Source organism: Choristoneura fumiferana, chromosome 6 (genome assembly GCF_025370935.1).
Source record: "Choristoneura fumiferana chromosome 6, NRCan_CFum_1, whole genome shotgun sequence".
Lineage (NCBI taxonomy): Eukaryota > Metazoa > Arthropoda > Insecta > Lepidoptera > Tortricidae > Choristoneura > Choristoneura fumiferana.
The window spans coordinates 6,250,176-6,269,185 of record NC_133477.1 but is presented as its reverse complement, the minus strand read 5'-3'; the positions used below and the strand labels follow the sequence as shown (position 1 = coordinate 6,269,185).

The 19,010-nt window shown below is 36.8% G+C and overlaps 1 protein-coding gene across 1 annotated transcript in view; it reads right to left on the bottom strand.

The window, feature by feature from the left end:
- LOC141428913 (suppressor of cytokine signaling 2-like) overlaps positions 1-1,688 on the bottom strand; it is a 30,862-nt gene extending 29,174 nt beyond the window's left edge. Inside the window, exon 1 of the mRNA XM_074088976.1 lies at positions 1,298-1,688. Within this exon, the coding sequence (XP_073945077.1) occupies positions 1,298-1,316 (19 nt within the window). The 5' untranslated portion in view covers positions 1,317-1,688. The remainder of the gene's footprint in view (positions 1-1,297) is intronic.
- Positions 1,689-19,010: the final 17,322 nt, after the last annotated feature.

Genomic DNA, 19,010 nt, shown 5'->3' with positions numbered 1-19,010 from the left:
TTTAAAACCATTAAGGGTTTAGACGGGCTAAGACGATTTTTCGATTCATTGATTTTTTTGCGAAATATTCAACATTAAAGTGCACATTTTCATTTAAATCGGGGCTCTAAAATCTAAACCGGTAGGTGAAAAAATTTGAAAAAATCAGGATGGTAGTAAGTATATCAAACTTTCAAATAAAACTATAACGGCTAAGTTTGCTTTAGAATTATTAGTAGTTTTACTCTTAAATAGCAGCTTAAGGTATAAAATATACCTAAACTTAGAAGATTCCGTATAAAATACAAAATCCTTAGAAAAATATTACTTAATTTTTTCGTAATGGCTACGGAACCTTATTTTAGGCGTATCCGACACGCTCTTGGCCGGTTTTTTTTAAGTTACCTAACGAAAGCGTGCTAGTGTGTAACCGCTTTTACAATTTATCTAAGCCGCTATTCCGCTTATTCATGTTTATGCAAATAATGTTGATTAGAACGAGGAATATTCACAATTCATAGCATGACAGTCAATAGATTGATGTTATAAATAACAAAATAATTTACAACGATACGAGATTATTGGGTAGACGAGTACGGTCAGCATCAAAAGTAGCTGTTTACTTTTTATTCTGTCACATTAACACATTTGTCAATCTTGTATGGCGCTAAGCATGTGGCTGTAAAACGACAGAGCAAAAGTAAACCAGCTACTTTTGATGCTGACTGTACCTAGTACACGTCGAATAAATGTTGAGGCTTGGTAAATTGCCAATTCCAAATCTGCTATTATAAAATGGTTATGAATTTAATATTGAATATTATGAAATATTTGTATTAAATTTAGGTGTTAGAGGATCATGTAGAGCTATACTTAACGCATGCTATTAAACTGGCTTAGCGTCTGTAATCAGCTGTTAATATCAACTCTAAATATCTAGTGATACGTGTTTGCAGGTATATGTTGATTACGCAGTGGTGTGGTATCGAAATGAGTTCGGCAAGTTCAATAAAATAATGCTCTACGTCTACGTCATTTGCTGATAGTACACTTGTTAGGAATACGCGTATGTACGTAACGCGTAACGTCTCCAATTGACCCGAGCAAGACCCGCGAGATATTGGTTGGCGGCTGGCGCCCCTCATTTATAGAATGCTGATTTATTTTAATAAGATAGGCACATTCTGGTTTGAACCACGCCGACTATTTAGTTTCTAGTTTTGAAGCATGTTATCAGTTGTGAATGAAAATGTGTAATTTTTCTAAATGTTTTGGGAATTTGATGATTTCGGTGTTAATTAAAAACTTTCATATTCACCTGGTAATTTGACCACCATTGGAGGTGTGAAATGTTGGTTGGGATCCAATGTAAACGCCTTTAATGACAACACAACACGGAAACACACAGATCACTTTATAATTACAAGTATTTCCTCAAATCCACTTTACGGCCGTTTCGATTCTCGGTAAACTCTATAAGCAGTTTCGTAGAAACCAAGTGCACTGGAGAAAATAATTTGCGGGAATCGACGTCCGTCCGCGTGCCGTCGCAGAAACGCTTTCTAAGAACGTGCACATTCAATTTCACTCGATGTAGGTAGCATTTATCACAGATAACGATATCACGAGAGGTGAAAGTTCGGGAAGCGAAGCGCCCTGAGGCGATGACGCGTCTCTCTCGTGTTCAAAAGTAGACTGAGTGACTGAAGCCAACGTCGAAGGCAGCGAGGCAGGCGCGCGCCGGTTCGACTTCGCCGGTAAACACGCGGGCCGCGGGTCAGAGCGGGAGGCACGATCCACGACTCGAGCCGCTAACCGAATACCACCTATATTCTCACTCGACATACCACATGGTAACATCGTTTAACATCGACTTTACAGCTGGCGTCATCTAGCTTCCTCACCACTCCATGTGATCATCATAAAATCATAGCTATCATGTGCAATTTCCTCCCTTTATAACTTGTTTGCTCACATAACTTAATACATAGACAGTTAGGTACACTGGTAGAATACAATCGCACCTATTCTTTCTAGAACTTCAAAGACCTCGAAGTACGAAAAGTATCTACCTATAAGCCTTTGTTATTTATTTCAAGGTAACATTCTTCCGACCAAGATTGGCGATCGACGTAGCTAGGGGCCTGGTGAGGCTAGTCGACGATCGTGACTCTCCCATAAAGGCAAACATGTTCTACGGTGTGTTGACCTCTGCCCGGCCGTCGGGTAACAACAATATGTGTTAAATTAACCTCGTATCTCTCCATCAATCATAATCTTCCGCCCTTCGGCCCGCTGGCATAGGAATGGAAAGTTCATTCACTTTTGGTCTATTTGTACTAGTGGGTGGGCCACGAATTTCTAAGTTAAAAAGAGGCTCGCTCTGCAGTCACAGCGAAGATAATTTTAACATTAAAGTTGTGCCATAATAAATGCACACTAAAACTCCAAAGATACTTCTTATAAACTGCGCTATCGAAATCCAATTTAAAGTCAAATACACAGGGTGGTACCAAATGATGATACTTTACTTAAACAGGTGTTGCTTAAACTGAACAACTTTCTCCAAGGAACATAGGTCGAAAAACGAAAAAAAAATTCAGGCTCCCATACAAAATGTATTCGTTAGTTGACCGACTTACTATGAAAAGGTTATAAAAAATAATCGTTTTTCGACTTAGGTATGTTCCTTGGAGAAAGAAAGTTGTTCAGTTTAAGCAACTCTATCACCTGTTTAAATAAAGTAGGTATCATCATTTGGTACCCACCCAGTATGATTAGTAGGTACCTAATCAAATAAAATAACGCTGCAATATTTTAACATTTATTACTTTTGTAGCAAGGTACCTTTTAATTGTGCAAGTATTTCCTTACTAATTTTAGGTAATTAATACCGACACACACATGTAGTTATTCGGAAGACTTATCGTAACGGAATCTGCGATTCAACCAATCAATTCGATTACAATGGGTAGAAATATATAGCGTATTAGTAAATAAATGTCTTCTTTCTTTCTTTCTTTCTAATACCGCTGCAAAATCTTTAAACTTCGTACATTTATAGCAAGACGCGAATTAATTGTGCAAATATATGCATTAATTCTTACTCATTTTAGGTGCACACGTTAGTTATCTTTTATTCCGAATACTTATCGCAACGGAATCTGCGATTCAACTAATCAATTCGATTGCAGTAGGTAGTAATAACGCTGCAGAATCTTAATATTTCGTACAAATATATAGCAAGATCTCTCATTCTGAGAGGAAGCCTGTGCCTAAGGTTACCAACTTTTATTCAAGAAATAAGAAAAAGGAAATAAACAGTATTTTTGAAAAATTAACAGTATTTTCTTCTTTTTATGTTTAAAAGACAATTTTTTGGGAGCTTCTTAATATTATTTATTATTTAGCTTTGCTACGCTTACTTTTTATTTTATTTATTTATTTATAAGTTCAATTTAGTATCATTTTTAAAAGCTTCATAGATCTCGTCAGAATCAAAAATAAAATAAATATCTAAGAAGCAAATTTTTTACTAAATTTACTTTGGCAGATTCGTTCTGAAACAGCACTATTGTGACTATGCTGCACTGACTTATTGAAAACAGTATTTGTGTACTTTATTTTAGTTCAACAGTAAAAAGTATAATGTTGTGAAAAACAGTATAATACTGTTATTAACAGTATACTTGGCAACCCTATCTGTGCTCAGCAGTGGGACGTATACTCGTAGGCTGGTAAGATGATGATGACGACATAGCAAGGCGCGAATTAATTGTGCAAGTTTATATAAATTCTTAAGCCGTGGTGGCCTAGTGGTTTGACCTATCGCCTCTCAAACAGAGGGTCGTGGGTTCAAACCCCGGCTCGCACCTCTGAGTTTTTCGAAATTCATGTGCGGAATTACATTTGAAATTTACCACGAGCTTTGCGGTGAAGGAAAACATCGTGAGGAAACCTGCACAAACCTGCGAAGCAATTCAATGGTGTGTGTGAAGTTCCCAATCCGCACTGGGCCCGCGTGGGAACTATGGCCCAAGCCCTCTTGTTCTGAGAGGAGGCCTGTGCCCAGCAGTGGGACGTATATAGGCTGGGTTGATGATGATGATGATATAAATTCTTACTCATTTTAGGTAATGTCTGTTATTTTGTATTCTGTAGACTTATGGTATCGGAATCTGCTGTTGAGCTGATCAATTCGATCATGATCTCATCATAGATTACGATTGTTCGAGCTGGCTGCCGGTAAAGACCCTGGCACAACAAAGGATTCTCTCGGGTCATCACCGAGTGTTGTAACCATACAATAACAATGGGTAATTTCTCTCCTTGCGGTTATAATCAATAAGAGTCGAGATAATCATGCATTCCTCGAAAAGCGACGCGTGTGACATGCGCCATGCTTCTCCGAATAAGTATTTCTCGGTTCTGTAATGTCATGCTCGAAAGTGTAATATAAGTTATATAAATGAATGCATTTTAAAACAGTTCTAGACCATTACTGTATTGGCTAAATATCTTTAGTACAATCCGTGAGCTCTTTAAAAAAACCTTCGGATTTTAGAAGCATGATTCGTATTGACGTTGGATTATGCGGTTCTGTTCACTACCATGAGTTTACAGTGACCGTACTCGATAGCGACGGCTACTAAGAAACTCGAAACTCGAAGTTTGTGTCGTGCGGTCCCTCTGACACTTATAGGTACTATATAATACGAGAGCGAGAGGGACGGTACGATACGAACTTCGAGTTTCGAACAGTTTCGTACTGTTATCGAATTGCAAAACTTTAATGTAGGTACTTTTCGAAATCCCCGTTGCTTGTATAACTCGGTCTTGAACCTTATTAAAATATTTACGATCAACACTTTTCTTGAAGCTTTCGGGTCTTTACAAAATATTTATATACATTATAAAGAATTTCCCGTGATTGGCTATTTACAGAAATACCCTGTTTATGTTGACTCCCCATGGAAATCAATTTCCGAAAAATAACAAACTAAGTAAAATAAATATGTAAGTGGTGGTTTTAACTGCTCTATACTCGTATAAATCAATTAAAACACAACGAGTGCACTCTTCACGTGATGGATTGCTACTGAGTCAAAAAGACAACTGTCATTTTCTACTACACGAATCCTTCCGATTTTCCCGAAACCCGAAGGTTTTTCTTAGAGCTCACGGATTGCAGCTGGCTTAGCTAACCATGCATCTTGCATCACTCACGCGTGCACTTAAAATTTATTGATTACTTCTACACTGCACATTTCAGATTGAACTCTGTTAAGTACTTAATTATTTAATTCTTGCCTGAATGGCAGGTCCCAAAACGAGCTACTTTTGACTATCGCAATAAGTCAAAGTCAAAGTCAAAATATCTTTATTAAATTTTAGGCTATAACAAGCACTCAGAATGTCAAAAAAATCTACCACCGGTTCGAAAAACCTCTGTTGAGAAGAATCCGGCAAGAAACTCAACGAGGTATATTTTTTTAAACATATTTACAATATTATTAAATAATATCTATACATCACAAGTATTTAACACAACTTTATTTTTAACACAGTAGGTTCGCTATTTGAAGGGATCGCTAATGCGGATCGGAATTATTTCCAAATATTCCTGCCCATGATATAATCATTAACTTTATAATACGCCTTAAATATTAATGTCTTCTTGACAATAGATCTGAATTTTGTATTCGTTTCATTTGTAATCTTTTTTGGAATTTTATTATAAAAACGTATGCAATTTCCCAGAAACGACTTTTTGGTTTTAGCCAGTCTGTAATATGGAACTTTAAGCTTCCCTGTGTAAAATTTTTGTACTGAAAAATTACTGTTAATACTGATAATAAATGACTGTTAGATCCTGTTAGGTAGGTACATGCGTCGTAAGTTGATTCTCTTGCCGTAAGAACTTTATTTATAAAAGAATTTATAATTACACAATCAAAAGACACGGAGTCGCTATCGTTATGATAAAAGGATTAATTCCAGCTTTTATCTGGTAAATAGTAACGTTTAATTTTACTCTTTGAAGTAAATTAATATATATATACTAGCTTTTGCCCGCGGCTCCACCCGCGTGGTATTCGGTTATCGCACGCTGTTCCCTCGGGGACTGTGCATTTTTCGGGATAAAAAGTAACCTATGTCACTCTCGGGCCCATAAACTATCTCTATGCCAAAAATCACGTCGATCCGTCGCTCCGTTACGGCGTGAAAGACGGACAAACATACACACAAACACACACACTTTCGCATTTATAATATTAGTATGGATATACCGGGTGTGGCCTGTAATATGAGCAAATAATTAAAACATAGATTATGATCCTCAAACTGAACAACATTAGTTCAGCGACTTTTAAAAATAATCAGTTTTTTATTCTTTATTACACTTTTAAGTTTATTCGAAGAAGCAATGTAAAGCAAAATGCTTAATGTTTGAAGCGTGACTCCATTAATTTTAAGAGTCGCTGAACTAATGTTGTTTAGTTTGACGAGGACGATCTATGTTTTAATTTTTTGCTCGTATTACAGGCCACACCCGGTATATCACTTGCATTTATCATCATTTCTACGTCTTCGTTTGTGTGTTATGTATGTATGTTGCCTACACATACATTTTGTCTACGCATCGTGATTTTTCATGATTTGTAATCAGAATGAGAACTATTTATGTAGACAGAAAGATAATCCTTCAATAAATTATCGATCAATTCAAAGAAAAATGCGCTCATAAGTCAATTTCATGGGACAATTGACACCAGTTAGACCTTAGGTAAAGCAAAGCTTCGGATTAACATTTTTAATTCATTTTATATTTTATTAAGTATTAATTTGTTATACAGATGATTAATAATATTATTGTAATTAGATTGACATACTCATCCAAAAAATCAGTCGTTTGACTGGTTATAGAATTGACCATCAAAAAATATAAATATTTCAAGATTTTGCTATAACAATCGCAGAAATTAAGTGAACGCGGGACTTACTTATTTCGTTACCGTCATATTTTTTAAATCTTATTTTGTAATTGAGAGATTTTCATCTAAAATAAACGTGACTTAGTTAATTAGTTTTTAGCTTAAATAATACGCTTTCGGCGGCGAGTGTACGCAACAGATGGCATCCACGTGTGTCGGGCGCACTTTCAGCCGAGCCATATTTCGTTATTAAAGGCCGCGTCCCAGAGGGCCTATACTCCGAAATTCGAAAATCGAAGTTCGTATTGTACCGTCCCTCTCACTCTCGTATTAAATAGTATACGTGTCAGAGGGACGGAACGACACGAACTTCGATTTCAGAATTTCGTAGTAGCCCCGCAGTACTCAGCATCTCGAACAGTAGGCAAATGTCGTAATATTTGTTATTAATCCAAAAAAAGGTTAGCGGTAATAATACTCGTATTTGTGTCAGGAACTCCACAATTGTTTTTAAAAATAATATATGGTTGTAAGTGGAATAAAGTATTTTCGACTTACGCAAAAAGGTTGATTCAATAAATTTACCTCTAAATTGTTTTCTTATAAAAATATATTTACCTACTGCGTCCTTCACAATAAATATAGCGTAAAGAACTGTAAAGAAAGAGCGTCTGGTCTATCGGTAGAGCGAAAACAAAAAATTGGGCGCCATCCATAATTGATTCAAAGAAACTCGTAAAATCTAAAAGTACTACACGTTCACAACATTTTTGGCTGCATTGCTTAGTGTTTTTTTCTTTTACTACAAACAATTTAAAAAAAGTTCAGTGCTGACTAACATTTCCACAACTTTGTTTTTTTTTACCCGACTGCAAGAAGAGGTATATGTTTTTTTATATCATCATCATCCCAGCCTATATACGTCCTACTCCTGGGCATAGGCCTCCTCTCAGAATGAGAGAGCTTGGGCCGTAGTTCCCACGCGGGCCCACCACGGATTGGGAACTTCACACGATGTTGTCCTTCATCGTAAAGCTCGTGGTAAATTTCAAATGTTATTTAAATTACTTACGTTAGCATACTCTATATTATCAAAGTCCTGGTTACAGGGCTACGGCACATGCTGAGCTGAGTGAGTCCTTTTGGCATCACACTACAGCACAACATCTCTAATTTTTCTCTCATCTTTTATTTATGTTTTTACTGTGTCTTTGTTGTGATGTAGTGTGGTTTTTTTATGTCAATAAATGTCGTGAGTTTGAGTTTGACTATTATTACCTATATAGAATAGAACCCTAAATGAGCATGCCGAGATGACTAAAATTATTTAGTGAAACATGAAATTGAAAACAAAACAATGTAAGTACTGTCTAGCGGACCCCAAACTAGGCTAACCTGTATCTTGGGACCAGATTTACTTTAATTTCGATTAGTGTTAAATTTTCTTGGTTAAAATATCGGTGTAGATACAGAAAAAATAATTAAATATAACATTGAACAGATTTCTTCAGGCAGCTCATCGACTTCAGTTTTATTTGTCTATTTTATTTTATAAAAATATTTTTTTTCGGTATCTTGACTGCTGCAGGTCGACACCTTTTTTATTATGAGAGGGAGGAAAAAGAGCATGCGGGTTATCTAATGGGAAATGATTATCTGGGACTTTCCTCACCTATAAGTAGGGATCTTAGGCTGTAAACACATTATCTCATACACTGGAAAATTCTGATCAATTCGATGAGTGCTCCGGGCGCCAAGAATTCATATATTAACGTCGAGAGCTGTCTACATATGTTGTAAGTCTTAAAATACGAATTCATTCGCTGAGCATCACTCTTGGGAATCCCGCGCTTTGTTTATCTTCCGGCACATTTTCACGCATTAATTTCTACAGGAAAAGTTTACAGCTCTCTTTTTGTATTAATATTTGCAAGTGCAATAATTTATTTTGGCCTAGTTAGCTCGCGAAAACGTAGATTCAGACAATAAATTATATGAAGTATGTTAGAAAGAGAAAATAGAAAATTGTGCCTGTTTATTAAATGAAACGCGTGGGTAGATCTGTCCGGAAAGCGGCCAGACAAACGTGTCAAAATAAGACATTTTCGTCTCAAATTAGAAATAAAACAAAGGTTTAGATAATAATGTCTTCTCGGTAAGCAAGAACCTCATTTCATATTACACAGAAGCATTCAAACTAATTATCTAATCTGAGAACGCAGTTTTCAAGGAACATCGTACGATACGCGGAAAACTAAGTACTCGTTATTAGCCATAAGCTGCAAGTGCGTAATTATCAAAATCGCAGTCGCAACTTACGATTAATATTTTTATCGTGTCAATGATAATTAATGGACAATCGATAAGATTCCGACTAAAAGAAAAAGTAAAATCCTACAATTCATTTTTAGCGTGAAGATAATTAATTGAAAAAAAATTTTTTTTTTGGTACAAGGACTAAGAAATTAAACGATCCCACCCAGTACAATAAACAGTTTTTAATTACCTAGATTCAAGCATGTTACATTTATATCTGTTGATAATCGTTTTAAATCTAAAAAACTAATTACGGGCCTATTTTAAGATTGATAAAAACAATTTAACAAAAAAATACTTAGGTAAATGTAGAGTCACGTCAAACAAGTTAAGTGTATATATGTAACTTTATTTAATAATTTCTTTGTCCTCAAGATGTTCTTGAGGCATATAACAAATTACAATAAAATTAAAAAAAAGGAAAACCGCGTAAGTACTAATATTTCTACGAAAATGTCGTAACATCCTTCCAGCGCGTATGGAGGTGTCATTACCAAATTCCATGAACTGTACTGCAAGCCCGTATTCCGTGTGCTCGTTAAGCCAATTAAAAATGGCAATTTCGAACTTCGTATCTTGCCGTTCCGTTGACGCTTATATTATTTAATACAAGTGAGAGGGACGGTAAGATACGAAATTCGATTTTCAAATTTCGTAGTAGCCCCCCTGCATTAACAAACGCTCGCACGTGCGCTTACGCAGCCGCACCGACGAATTAGTTTGATTGCTTATGCTTATCCGTACGTAAAGTAAGGTACCTACTTAGAGTCAGAAGTACCTACGTACATAATATCTTCTTCTTTTGTATAAGGGGGAAATCATGCGGGTTACCTAATGGGAAGCAATCACCGCTGCTAATGGACACCCGGGACACGAGGGGTATCACAGATGCGTTGCCGGATGCCGGCCTTTTGAGAGATTCATAGGCTCTCCTTCTTTTTCGTCATTTTTATTCTAGTACTTCGTCATTTTGTGTTTCATAACTATGTGTCGTGAAACCGATAATCCTACTAATATTATAAATACGGAAGTTTGCGAGTGTGTGTATGTTCTATGTAGGTACCTATACTTAATATCAGAAAACGTTGGTAATGTCTGTGGTTTAAGTAATTTTACGGTACAGTAGTATACTATTAGTTATTCTGTGTTTTTAGTTAATAATTAATTACGCTATGTAATTATTGCTTTTTAAGTAGGTATTTAATGAATTGACTCCGGGAAAGTATATACTCAAATAAAACGCGTGGCAGGGTATAGATGAACAATACTTGTGTAGTGCTGTAAATATTTAAAAAATAAACAAGGGGAGATAAGCATTGTGGCCATAATAGGCTTTTAAATTTCTGGGTAGATAGTTGTATATCTCCAGTGATAATCACTGCGTTGATATATGAAAGCAGCACCAAGTCAGGTAGAAAAATAGGAAACAAAGTAAACAAATAAAGTTTATATGTATGGATCTACGAGTACCTATGCCTTGCTGATCAGTCACTTTTTTCCTATGTCTGTGATTGTCCTTGTCTTATATGAGGCGCCAACACTTGAGCTATATACTTCCTCATTAGATAAATTGTTTATGGCATCAGTTTGAACTCTTTTTTTACGATCTGGTTTGGGTAATATTATAAAAGCTGATATTTTTACACCTTATAAAAATGTAACTTACCTTGACACTACGACAACAAGAGTAGTCCACTTCACACTGGGTTTATACTTCCTTTGGGTCATTATTCCAGCGGTTCAACCGCCTCAATTTCCTGGTCACATTTTTTACGAATTGGCTGTAGATTTTTACGTCGTTTTCGATTATTAGTTAGAGTTCCTGTATTTCTACCAGATAGGTAACTAAATATTGACCCTTTAAGGGCCAGCAGCAGATCAGTGACTCTACTTGAGTTGTTGGTATTCATTCATGGGCGGTCTATGGGCGGTGGTGATCGTTGCATTCCCCGTCAGGACTTAAGTAATGTAAAGGCTACTACTCGTATCACCCAATGTTTCCGACATTCGGTTTCTTATCCTGTTTCAAACCTTTGGATGACGTAGGTCATGTTCTAGGTAAGTAATTTTATGAGTAGGTAATGTTCTAGGTTAGTCATTTTATGAGAAGATCATGTTCTAGGTTAGTCATTTTATATGTAGGTCATGTTCTAGGTAAGTCATTTTTTTGGTATATATTTTTAATTGTTTAGTTGCTGTAGTATCGTTCTGTATTTAGATATGCATATTTCCTTAAATAACAACCTATTCCACAAATAAAAGCCAATGACTCTATCTCAACCACAAGAGCGTCACAGGCTTTACCACTCCATCATAGCAACCTCTCGATGAGACGAAGAGACGCCGAATAGGGTGTCTTTTATCCTTCTACGTCTTGGCAATTGTACCTATTGTACAATACACTTGAAAAAACACTGATCAATTTAGTTATACTGTCATGGACCAAAGTATTTATTTTAAGTCCACGGCAGGACAACCTGTAAGTAAAATTTAGGTTGGATCGAAGCATGTGATTTATATTAGTTCCACCCGCCGTTTTGTCACCAAATTAGTTTTAAATATTATAGATTATAAATATGTATGTTAGTCTGTAAGGTATTTATTGTATGGGCCAAGTTTCCCGAAATAAATGAATTTATTATTGTTATAATTTCAGTGCAATATTCATGGAATCGCACAGAATATCCAAACGGAAATAAAACCACATAAATATATTTCCTATCCCAAATATGGCTTTCGTACGCTCCTAATTGGACATCCGACTTGCCGTTGCCGCTCGATATTTTCGTATTTCCAAGAAAATCCCATTGTTTATTCGGTAGGTACTTCAATTTTTCGTTTAAAACAACTTTGCTTTTGTTTATGATATACTAGCTATTGCCCGCGACTCCGTCCGCGTAGAATTCGTTTATCTATCCCACGGGAACTATACAATTTTCTGGGATAAAAACTGTTCTACCTACTTATGTCCTTCCCCGGGACGCAAACTATCTGTATACCGAATTTCATCTTAAACGGTTCAACAGTTTAGACGTGAAGAGGTAACAAACAAACACACTTACAAACTTTTGCATTTTCTTATAACTAGCCGTTACCCGCGACTCCGTATGCGTAGAATTATCTATCTAAACTATCTGTTTACCGAATTTCATCGAAATCGGTTCAGCTACAAACAAACAGACTTACAAACTTTCGCATTTACTTACAATATTAGTTAGATATACCTATATGATTTTAATTAATTATTTTATACACTCAGTCAGGGATGGCGAACGAATGGTACACCATGAATCATCAAATGCACGAACCTCATTTATAGTTTTATTTTGGTCCATGCAACTAGGAAGTCCGCAAAGCTCGTGGTAAATTTCAAATGTAACACCGCACATGAATTTCCAAAAACTCAGAGGTGCGAGCCAGGGTTTGAACCCACGACTCTCTGCTTGAGAGGCGATAGGTCAAACCACTAGGCCACCACGGCTGAAGTTATATGTACGAAAAAATATTACCAGGTTGTTTCTATGAATAAATTGAGCCGTCTGTCGAAGTTCGGAAATCAAAAAAGGCACGATGTAGAATACCTATCCGACATGCGATCTTTAACTGTATAATATTACTATTTAATGTTACGTAGTAGTGGGTTCTCTATATAATTTCTAGAGCGCTACAAGTTCCCAGTAACAACAACGCAACGCTAGCATTAACTTTTTCACATCTTCCTGTTTATTGCTTTTCCTATAATCGGTATAACCACACTCCACTACGTGGCACAAATACGTAGTCGATAACTGCATTTTCTCAGGCTTCACTATTACACGTAGGTATGAACCTAGAACTTAATTAAGTCGACTCTTTTCTATGCTATATTTCATTTAAACCTCATTTTCAAATAATAAGAGCAAATCATAAATATGTTTCTGTTAAAAATTTCATTTTTAATACAAGCTTTTTGCTGACTCTACTTTTTGTTGTACTTCCATTGTAATTTAAACTGCATATTCGTACCAAATTTCAAGTCTGTACTATTAACCATCGAGGAGTTCCCTCCTAGCCGATCCTAGCAGGACCACTAAGATGTCACTACCAGATTATTGTATTGTCACCAAATTTACATAACTATGTCAAATTTCAAGTCAATTGAACAGCTGAAAGAGGGTCAAATTTAGCTTCCAAGATTTGGCCCAAACAAACAAATAAATAAATAAACAGGGCAAGCTAAAGAAAATCTTGTAAAAACAACAACATTTTGCTATTAATTTACTGAATTAAGAGAGAATTAGAGTTTATAACAATTTTATTACAATATTTGACTGCCCTTCAACTTCTGTGTACTAGCACAGTTCTCGGTAACCGATGTGGCAATTTAATATGCGAGAATTCCGAGATTAATGGTATTGCAACATTCAACCATTCGAGGTGATCGAACCGCATACACAACTAGCATCGGCGCAGATACAAAGCCAATTTGATAATCGCCACAATTCCTGTAGTCTTTATCTCCGGTTGACTGAATTAGCCATTTTTTTCCGTTAAAAACAGCATCTCACGGTTCCTCGTAGCAGTAATCAGGGTCTAATTACCCACTTCGCAGTAGCCAGCGGTCCCTCTGTGCTGTGTAATTATTCTAGCCATTCGAATGTGTTTCGGAGAATTAACGCCAGTTTAATGTGGGAGCCCAATTACTTTTTACCATGAGAAGTAATTACTACTGGACATTGTAAGTACAAAGCAATGGCCACGGTACCCCAGAACAGATGGTTGGCCTGAGGATCCTCATCCTCCTAAGAAACAATTGCACGTAACGACATCGTGACGAGACGACTGTGAAGTTAGTTATACCATGTGAAATGATTACCTATGCATGAAAAAAAACAAAGTTGTTTTTAATTTTTTTTAAACATTCATTGTACTTAATCCACTGAAATGTATTGATGTGTAACGATGACATGGCTAAAGTATCTTTCCGTGAAGTATACTCTGTATCTTATCATAGTCTATCTGATTCATTTAAATAGCCTCCATACTCCATACCACACCATACACAAGATGGATGGGAATTTTCACTACAATAAAATAATAAGCGAATTACCAATTATTTATCTTGGACGACCTTTTTTTTTATTTTACTGGATGACAAACGAGCTAGTGGGTCTTCTGATGGTAAGAGATCACCACCGCCCATAAACATCTGCAACACCAGGGGTATTGCAGACGCGTTGCCAACCTAGAGGCCTAAGATGGGATACCTCACGTGCCAGTAATTTCACCGACTGTACTCTCCACGCCGAAACACAACAGTGCAAGCACTGCTGCTTCACGGCAGGATTAGCGAGCAAGATGGTGGTAGCAATCCGGGCGGACCTTGCACAAGGTCCTACCACGTGCATTAAGTTCACTCCTACATTAAGTTCTGGTAATGACTATACAGTCAGCTGGAGAGGAAAGGTTCTACTAAGGTACCCCCTGTAACGGCGATATCCACATTGGGAGGTAGGTACCTTTGCTCTGCAGCTGATTGATAGTACTATAAAGCTCGGTATCCACTGAGCGAGTCACCTCGCACGGCAGCCATTTTCATCGCGATGTGGAGCCCTGTGGCGAACAAAATCAAGCATCATGCGCTTGCTGCGCGACACGGCTCGCTCAGTGGAGACCCGGCGTAATATTTTACTCTATATTGTACTCAAATCCACAATAACGATCAAAATTCATCAGATAGAATTAAAATTTTTGTTTGTCTCCTGGCAACTTTGTATACCTCATGAAACTGACTTAGAGCACAGGAATAAGTCTTAGAGCACTCCGTTAAAGCGCGTTTAAAGGCGCGTTTTTCGTTCCATATAGGTAGAGCAATCATACTACTCGCGTGCGTACCTACCGCGTTTGTATAAAACGCGGTGTGCAAAGACCCATAAACATACGGATGAGCAAAAATAAAGCGTCACTTAATAGTGGAACTCTATATAAAGTGATTTTATTTATTAAATAGTTGTTATATTGTCACTTTTTCCTAAGGTATTTTAAACTGCATCATCACCAATCACAACCGCAGTGTTAAAATAAGTCGAAACCATTCATTATTAATCAGTATTTACCTATTTCAATAGTTGTTTACGCTTATAAATAAATGTGAAACTTGGTGAGTAACTCATTTCAGTGAGTGGTCGAATATGGAGTCGAATCGAAAGTACAATGTCAGAATCGAAGGTAATTAGCTTTCTTCTAGCTTCGAGATGAATATTCGTAGCGAAGTTCCAGTGCCATGCCAATACAACTTATATAAGTTCCAAGTTTTCCAAGTGAATTACAACTTTTTACCTGGCTATTCTGGCACCAGCTAAAAGCATTATTGTTTAGTAGAGTCCATCATCATCAGCCAGTAGACGTCCCCTGCTGAACAAAGGCCTCCCCGTTATAACGCCACAATGAACGACAACTCGCCACTTGCATCCACCGGTTGCCTGCAACTCTCACGATGACATCGTGACAATGTCGTCAGTCCACCTAGTGGAAGGCAAAGGCCTGCCAACAACGCTTCGTCTTCCGGTTCGTGGTCGCCACTCGAGAACTTTTCTCCCCCAACTACGAGTATTATCTGTTTCTTTGGTTTCTGTTTACTAGATTGTAGTTCATTTATATGAACCTCCGCATGGTAAGACCAGACTAATCGGTTCGTTTTCAGTTGTAGGTTGTACAATGTTAAATGTTAAAAATAAATGCCTTCAGATTACAATTTTACAAAAAAAAACCGGCCAAGAGCGTGTCGTACACGCCCAGGATAGTAACCATTACGAAAAAAAAAATCTAAGGATTTCGTATTGTGTACGGAATCTTCCAAGTTTAGGTTTATTTTATACCTGCTATTTACTCGTAAACTACTAATAATTCTCAAGCAATCTTAGCCGCTATAATTTTCCTTGTAAATTTAATATATTTACTACCATTCTGAATTTTGAAATCTTGAATCAAATTTTTCCACCCAACAGTTTAGATTTTAGAGGGGGCGGACGCTCGATTTCAATGAAAACTTGCACTTTAAAGTTGAATATGTCGCAAACAGATCATTAAATAGAAAAATTGTCTTAGCAACCCCCCAATGGCCTATCCAACGATACCCCACAATATAGGGTTAGTCGAGAAAAAAAAAATCAGCCCCACTTTACGTCTATGGGAGGTACCCTAAAAAAATTTTTTTTACTTTTTTATTGTACCACTGCCTGTCGGCGTGACTGATATGTATATTCATGTCAAATTACAGCTTTTTAGTACTAACAGTCACTGAGTTTACCCGTGGACAGACAGACGGACAGACATGGCGAAACTATAAGGGTTCCTAGTTGACTACGGAACCCTAAAAAAGGTTCTGACGCTTCCTGCGCTGCTGCGGCACGCTCGCTTCGCTCATTCGGCTCACGTGCTGAGAGTCACAGATCCTCCCAGCTTCGTTCTTTAAGGGAAAACGAGTTGGGGATCTGTTTAGTTCGGAATCTGTTATAACAAGCCGACTGATGGTTGATGGTTCAGCCTGATTTTCAAAGTGAACAACGAAAGACCGACTGCAATGAGCACGTACCTACTACCTACCTGCCTGGGTAAATATATATATATTTATTTATTTTTTTTAATATTATTATGCGATCAGTCGGGGGACTATGAGCAGATGAGTTGCGTGATCAATGGCGTGTAGAGTTGGCTCCCCAGCGAGAGACCGCTCTATCTGTGGCTGAATCTTCATATTCTTATTCTCAGTTTATATAAAAATATAGTAATAATATTATATTGATGCCTATTAGCAGAAACAGTGTTGCTGAGATATTCCACAATGCATGTTTGATTTATTATTAGGGCATACGCTGTTTACTTCAATATTTTAATTAAAAATTAATCATGTAACAACAATAACCGCAATAAAAAACCCATTGTGACGTCTGTATGTGTAACAATTAACAACGTTCCTAGAATAAGTACTTATTTGGAATTTCCTTTAATAATTAGGTACTTGGGCACATTTACTAGTACGTATTGAATATTAGTATGAATCACGATAGGTAGGTACAGTACAGTCACCAGCATCAATATGTGACACAACAAAGCGTGTATAAATATCTGATGGGACTGTACTTCTAGGGCCAACTGGACGTGGCAGATATTTTTTCATACTTCGCTGTGGCAAATATGAATAAAGGTGACGGTACATATGAACACGCGTTTCTTTAACTTGACGTTATTTGTTTAATTATTTATTTTTGTATATTTACAATAGACGTCATAATCATGTGGAAATTGGAATCGATAGCACAGGAAGCGAGATATTTGCAAAAGACCGATTTTCATGACCTATAGGCCTATATGCCTACGAGAACATGGAACTTGATGAGACTTTTGAGACGGTTTTTAGAGTGCCAAATAAAGGTGTGTACTAAACATTTTCCAGCTTATTTTATTACCTATCTCTGACTTCGAAGTCAACTGCTAATACAGCTGTGTTACCTATAAAATAGTTAGTAATAAATAAAATAAAAATTTTAGAAATTTATGTTCGCGCAAGACTTCAAAACAGCTGCGTCTACTTGGCTAATTCTTTATTGTTGAAATAAAATACTGTTTTGCGTACCAAGGTGGAATTGTGTGCTACTAATCATGTTAACACCCCTTCCAATTACCAAGGAAAATATAGTGAAATGATTGCAGGTTCTACCCTGGTTGGTACGTCATTAGATTTCCTCAACTGTATAGGTACATTCATACTCATATCTCTCGCATGGCCTCCATCTGTGTTGTAAAAAGCGAGAGATTTATTACCGCCCCAAATTGCAGCTTCTCTGAAAGTTTTTCAGAATCGATTTTCCTCCTTGAGTTCGCATAGCCGGTATCAGTTAGTTATTACATTATTAAAATCGAGAGAGCAAATAATTTTTTTCATAAAGTTCTCCTACAATTTCTAGACTTGTTTACAATACTTGTTGTATACCGATATATTAATAGAACTGGACAAAAAATAAAAGGTTGAAAATAAACATATCCCCGTGATTGAAGTGAAAGGCTGAGTTGCGTACCAGGGTGGAATCGTGTGCTATTAATGTCAAGAAAGACAGTGTAAAATACCTAGGATTTGTTGAAAGACGGCTTGCGGCCGGACCCCAAAAAATTGGATGCCATTTCCAGTGCGCCTCAACCAATGAACGTGACTCAATTAAAAACCATTTTACCCTCGACTTGGCTATCAACCCTCGCCTCCGGCTCGAGTGGATCTAAATATTTCGTGTAAAATGCTCGCATTTTAGGCACTTGTAAAATCTATTAACCGTAAACTAGTTAGAGTTCAAAAAGCTGGCACCGCAAGTGAGATAATACCTAGTATGAAAATTCTCCGTTGTAAGCTTGTAACACAAAAATTAACTGGTGAACTAGCCATTTAACAAATAATTTTCTTTCATTGTAAGAATGCGTCAATTTGATATTTAGGCATTATGGGATCATGGCCATTTGAAATTTAGTCAAATTAGTCAATAAGGCATTATGCAATTTTGTTTTAATGAACCCTAACCCATTGCACCTAAGCAACTTTTTGAGTTAGGCTTAGGCTGGTATTTACTCTTTACCAACTTAATAATTCGCAAGCAATCTTAGCCGTTATAATTGTCCTTGTAAATTTGATATATTTACTACCTACAATTTTTCCTGAATTTTACAATTTTTTCCACCCAACAGTTTAGATTCTAGAGGGGGGTGGGGGACGCTCGATTGTAATGATAACTTGCACTTTAATGTTGAATATTT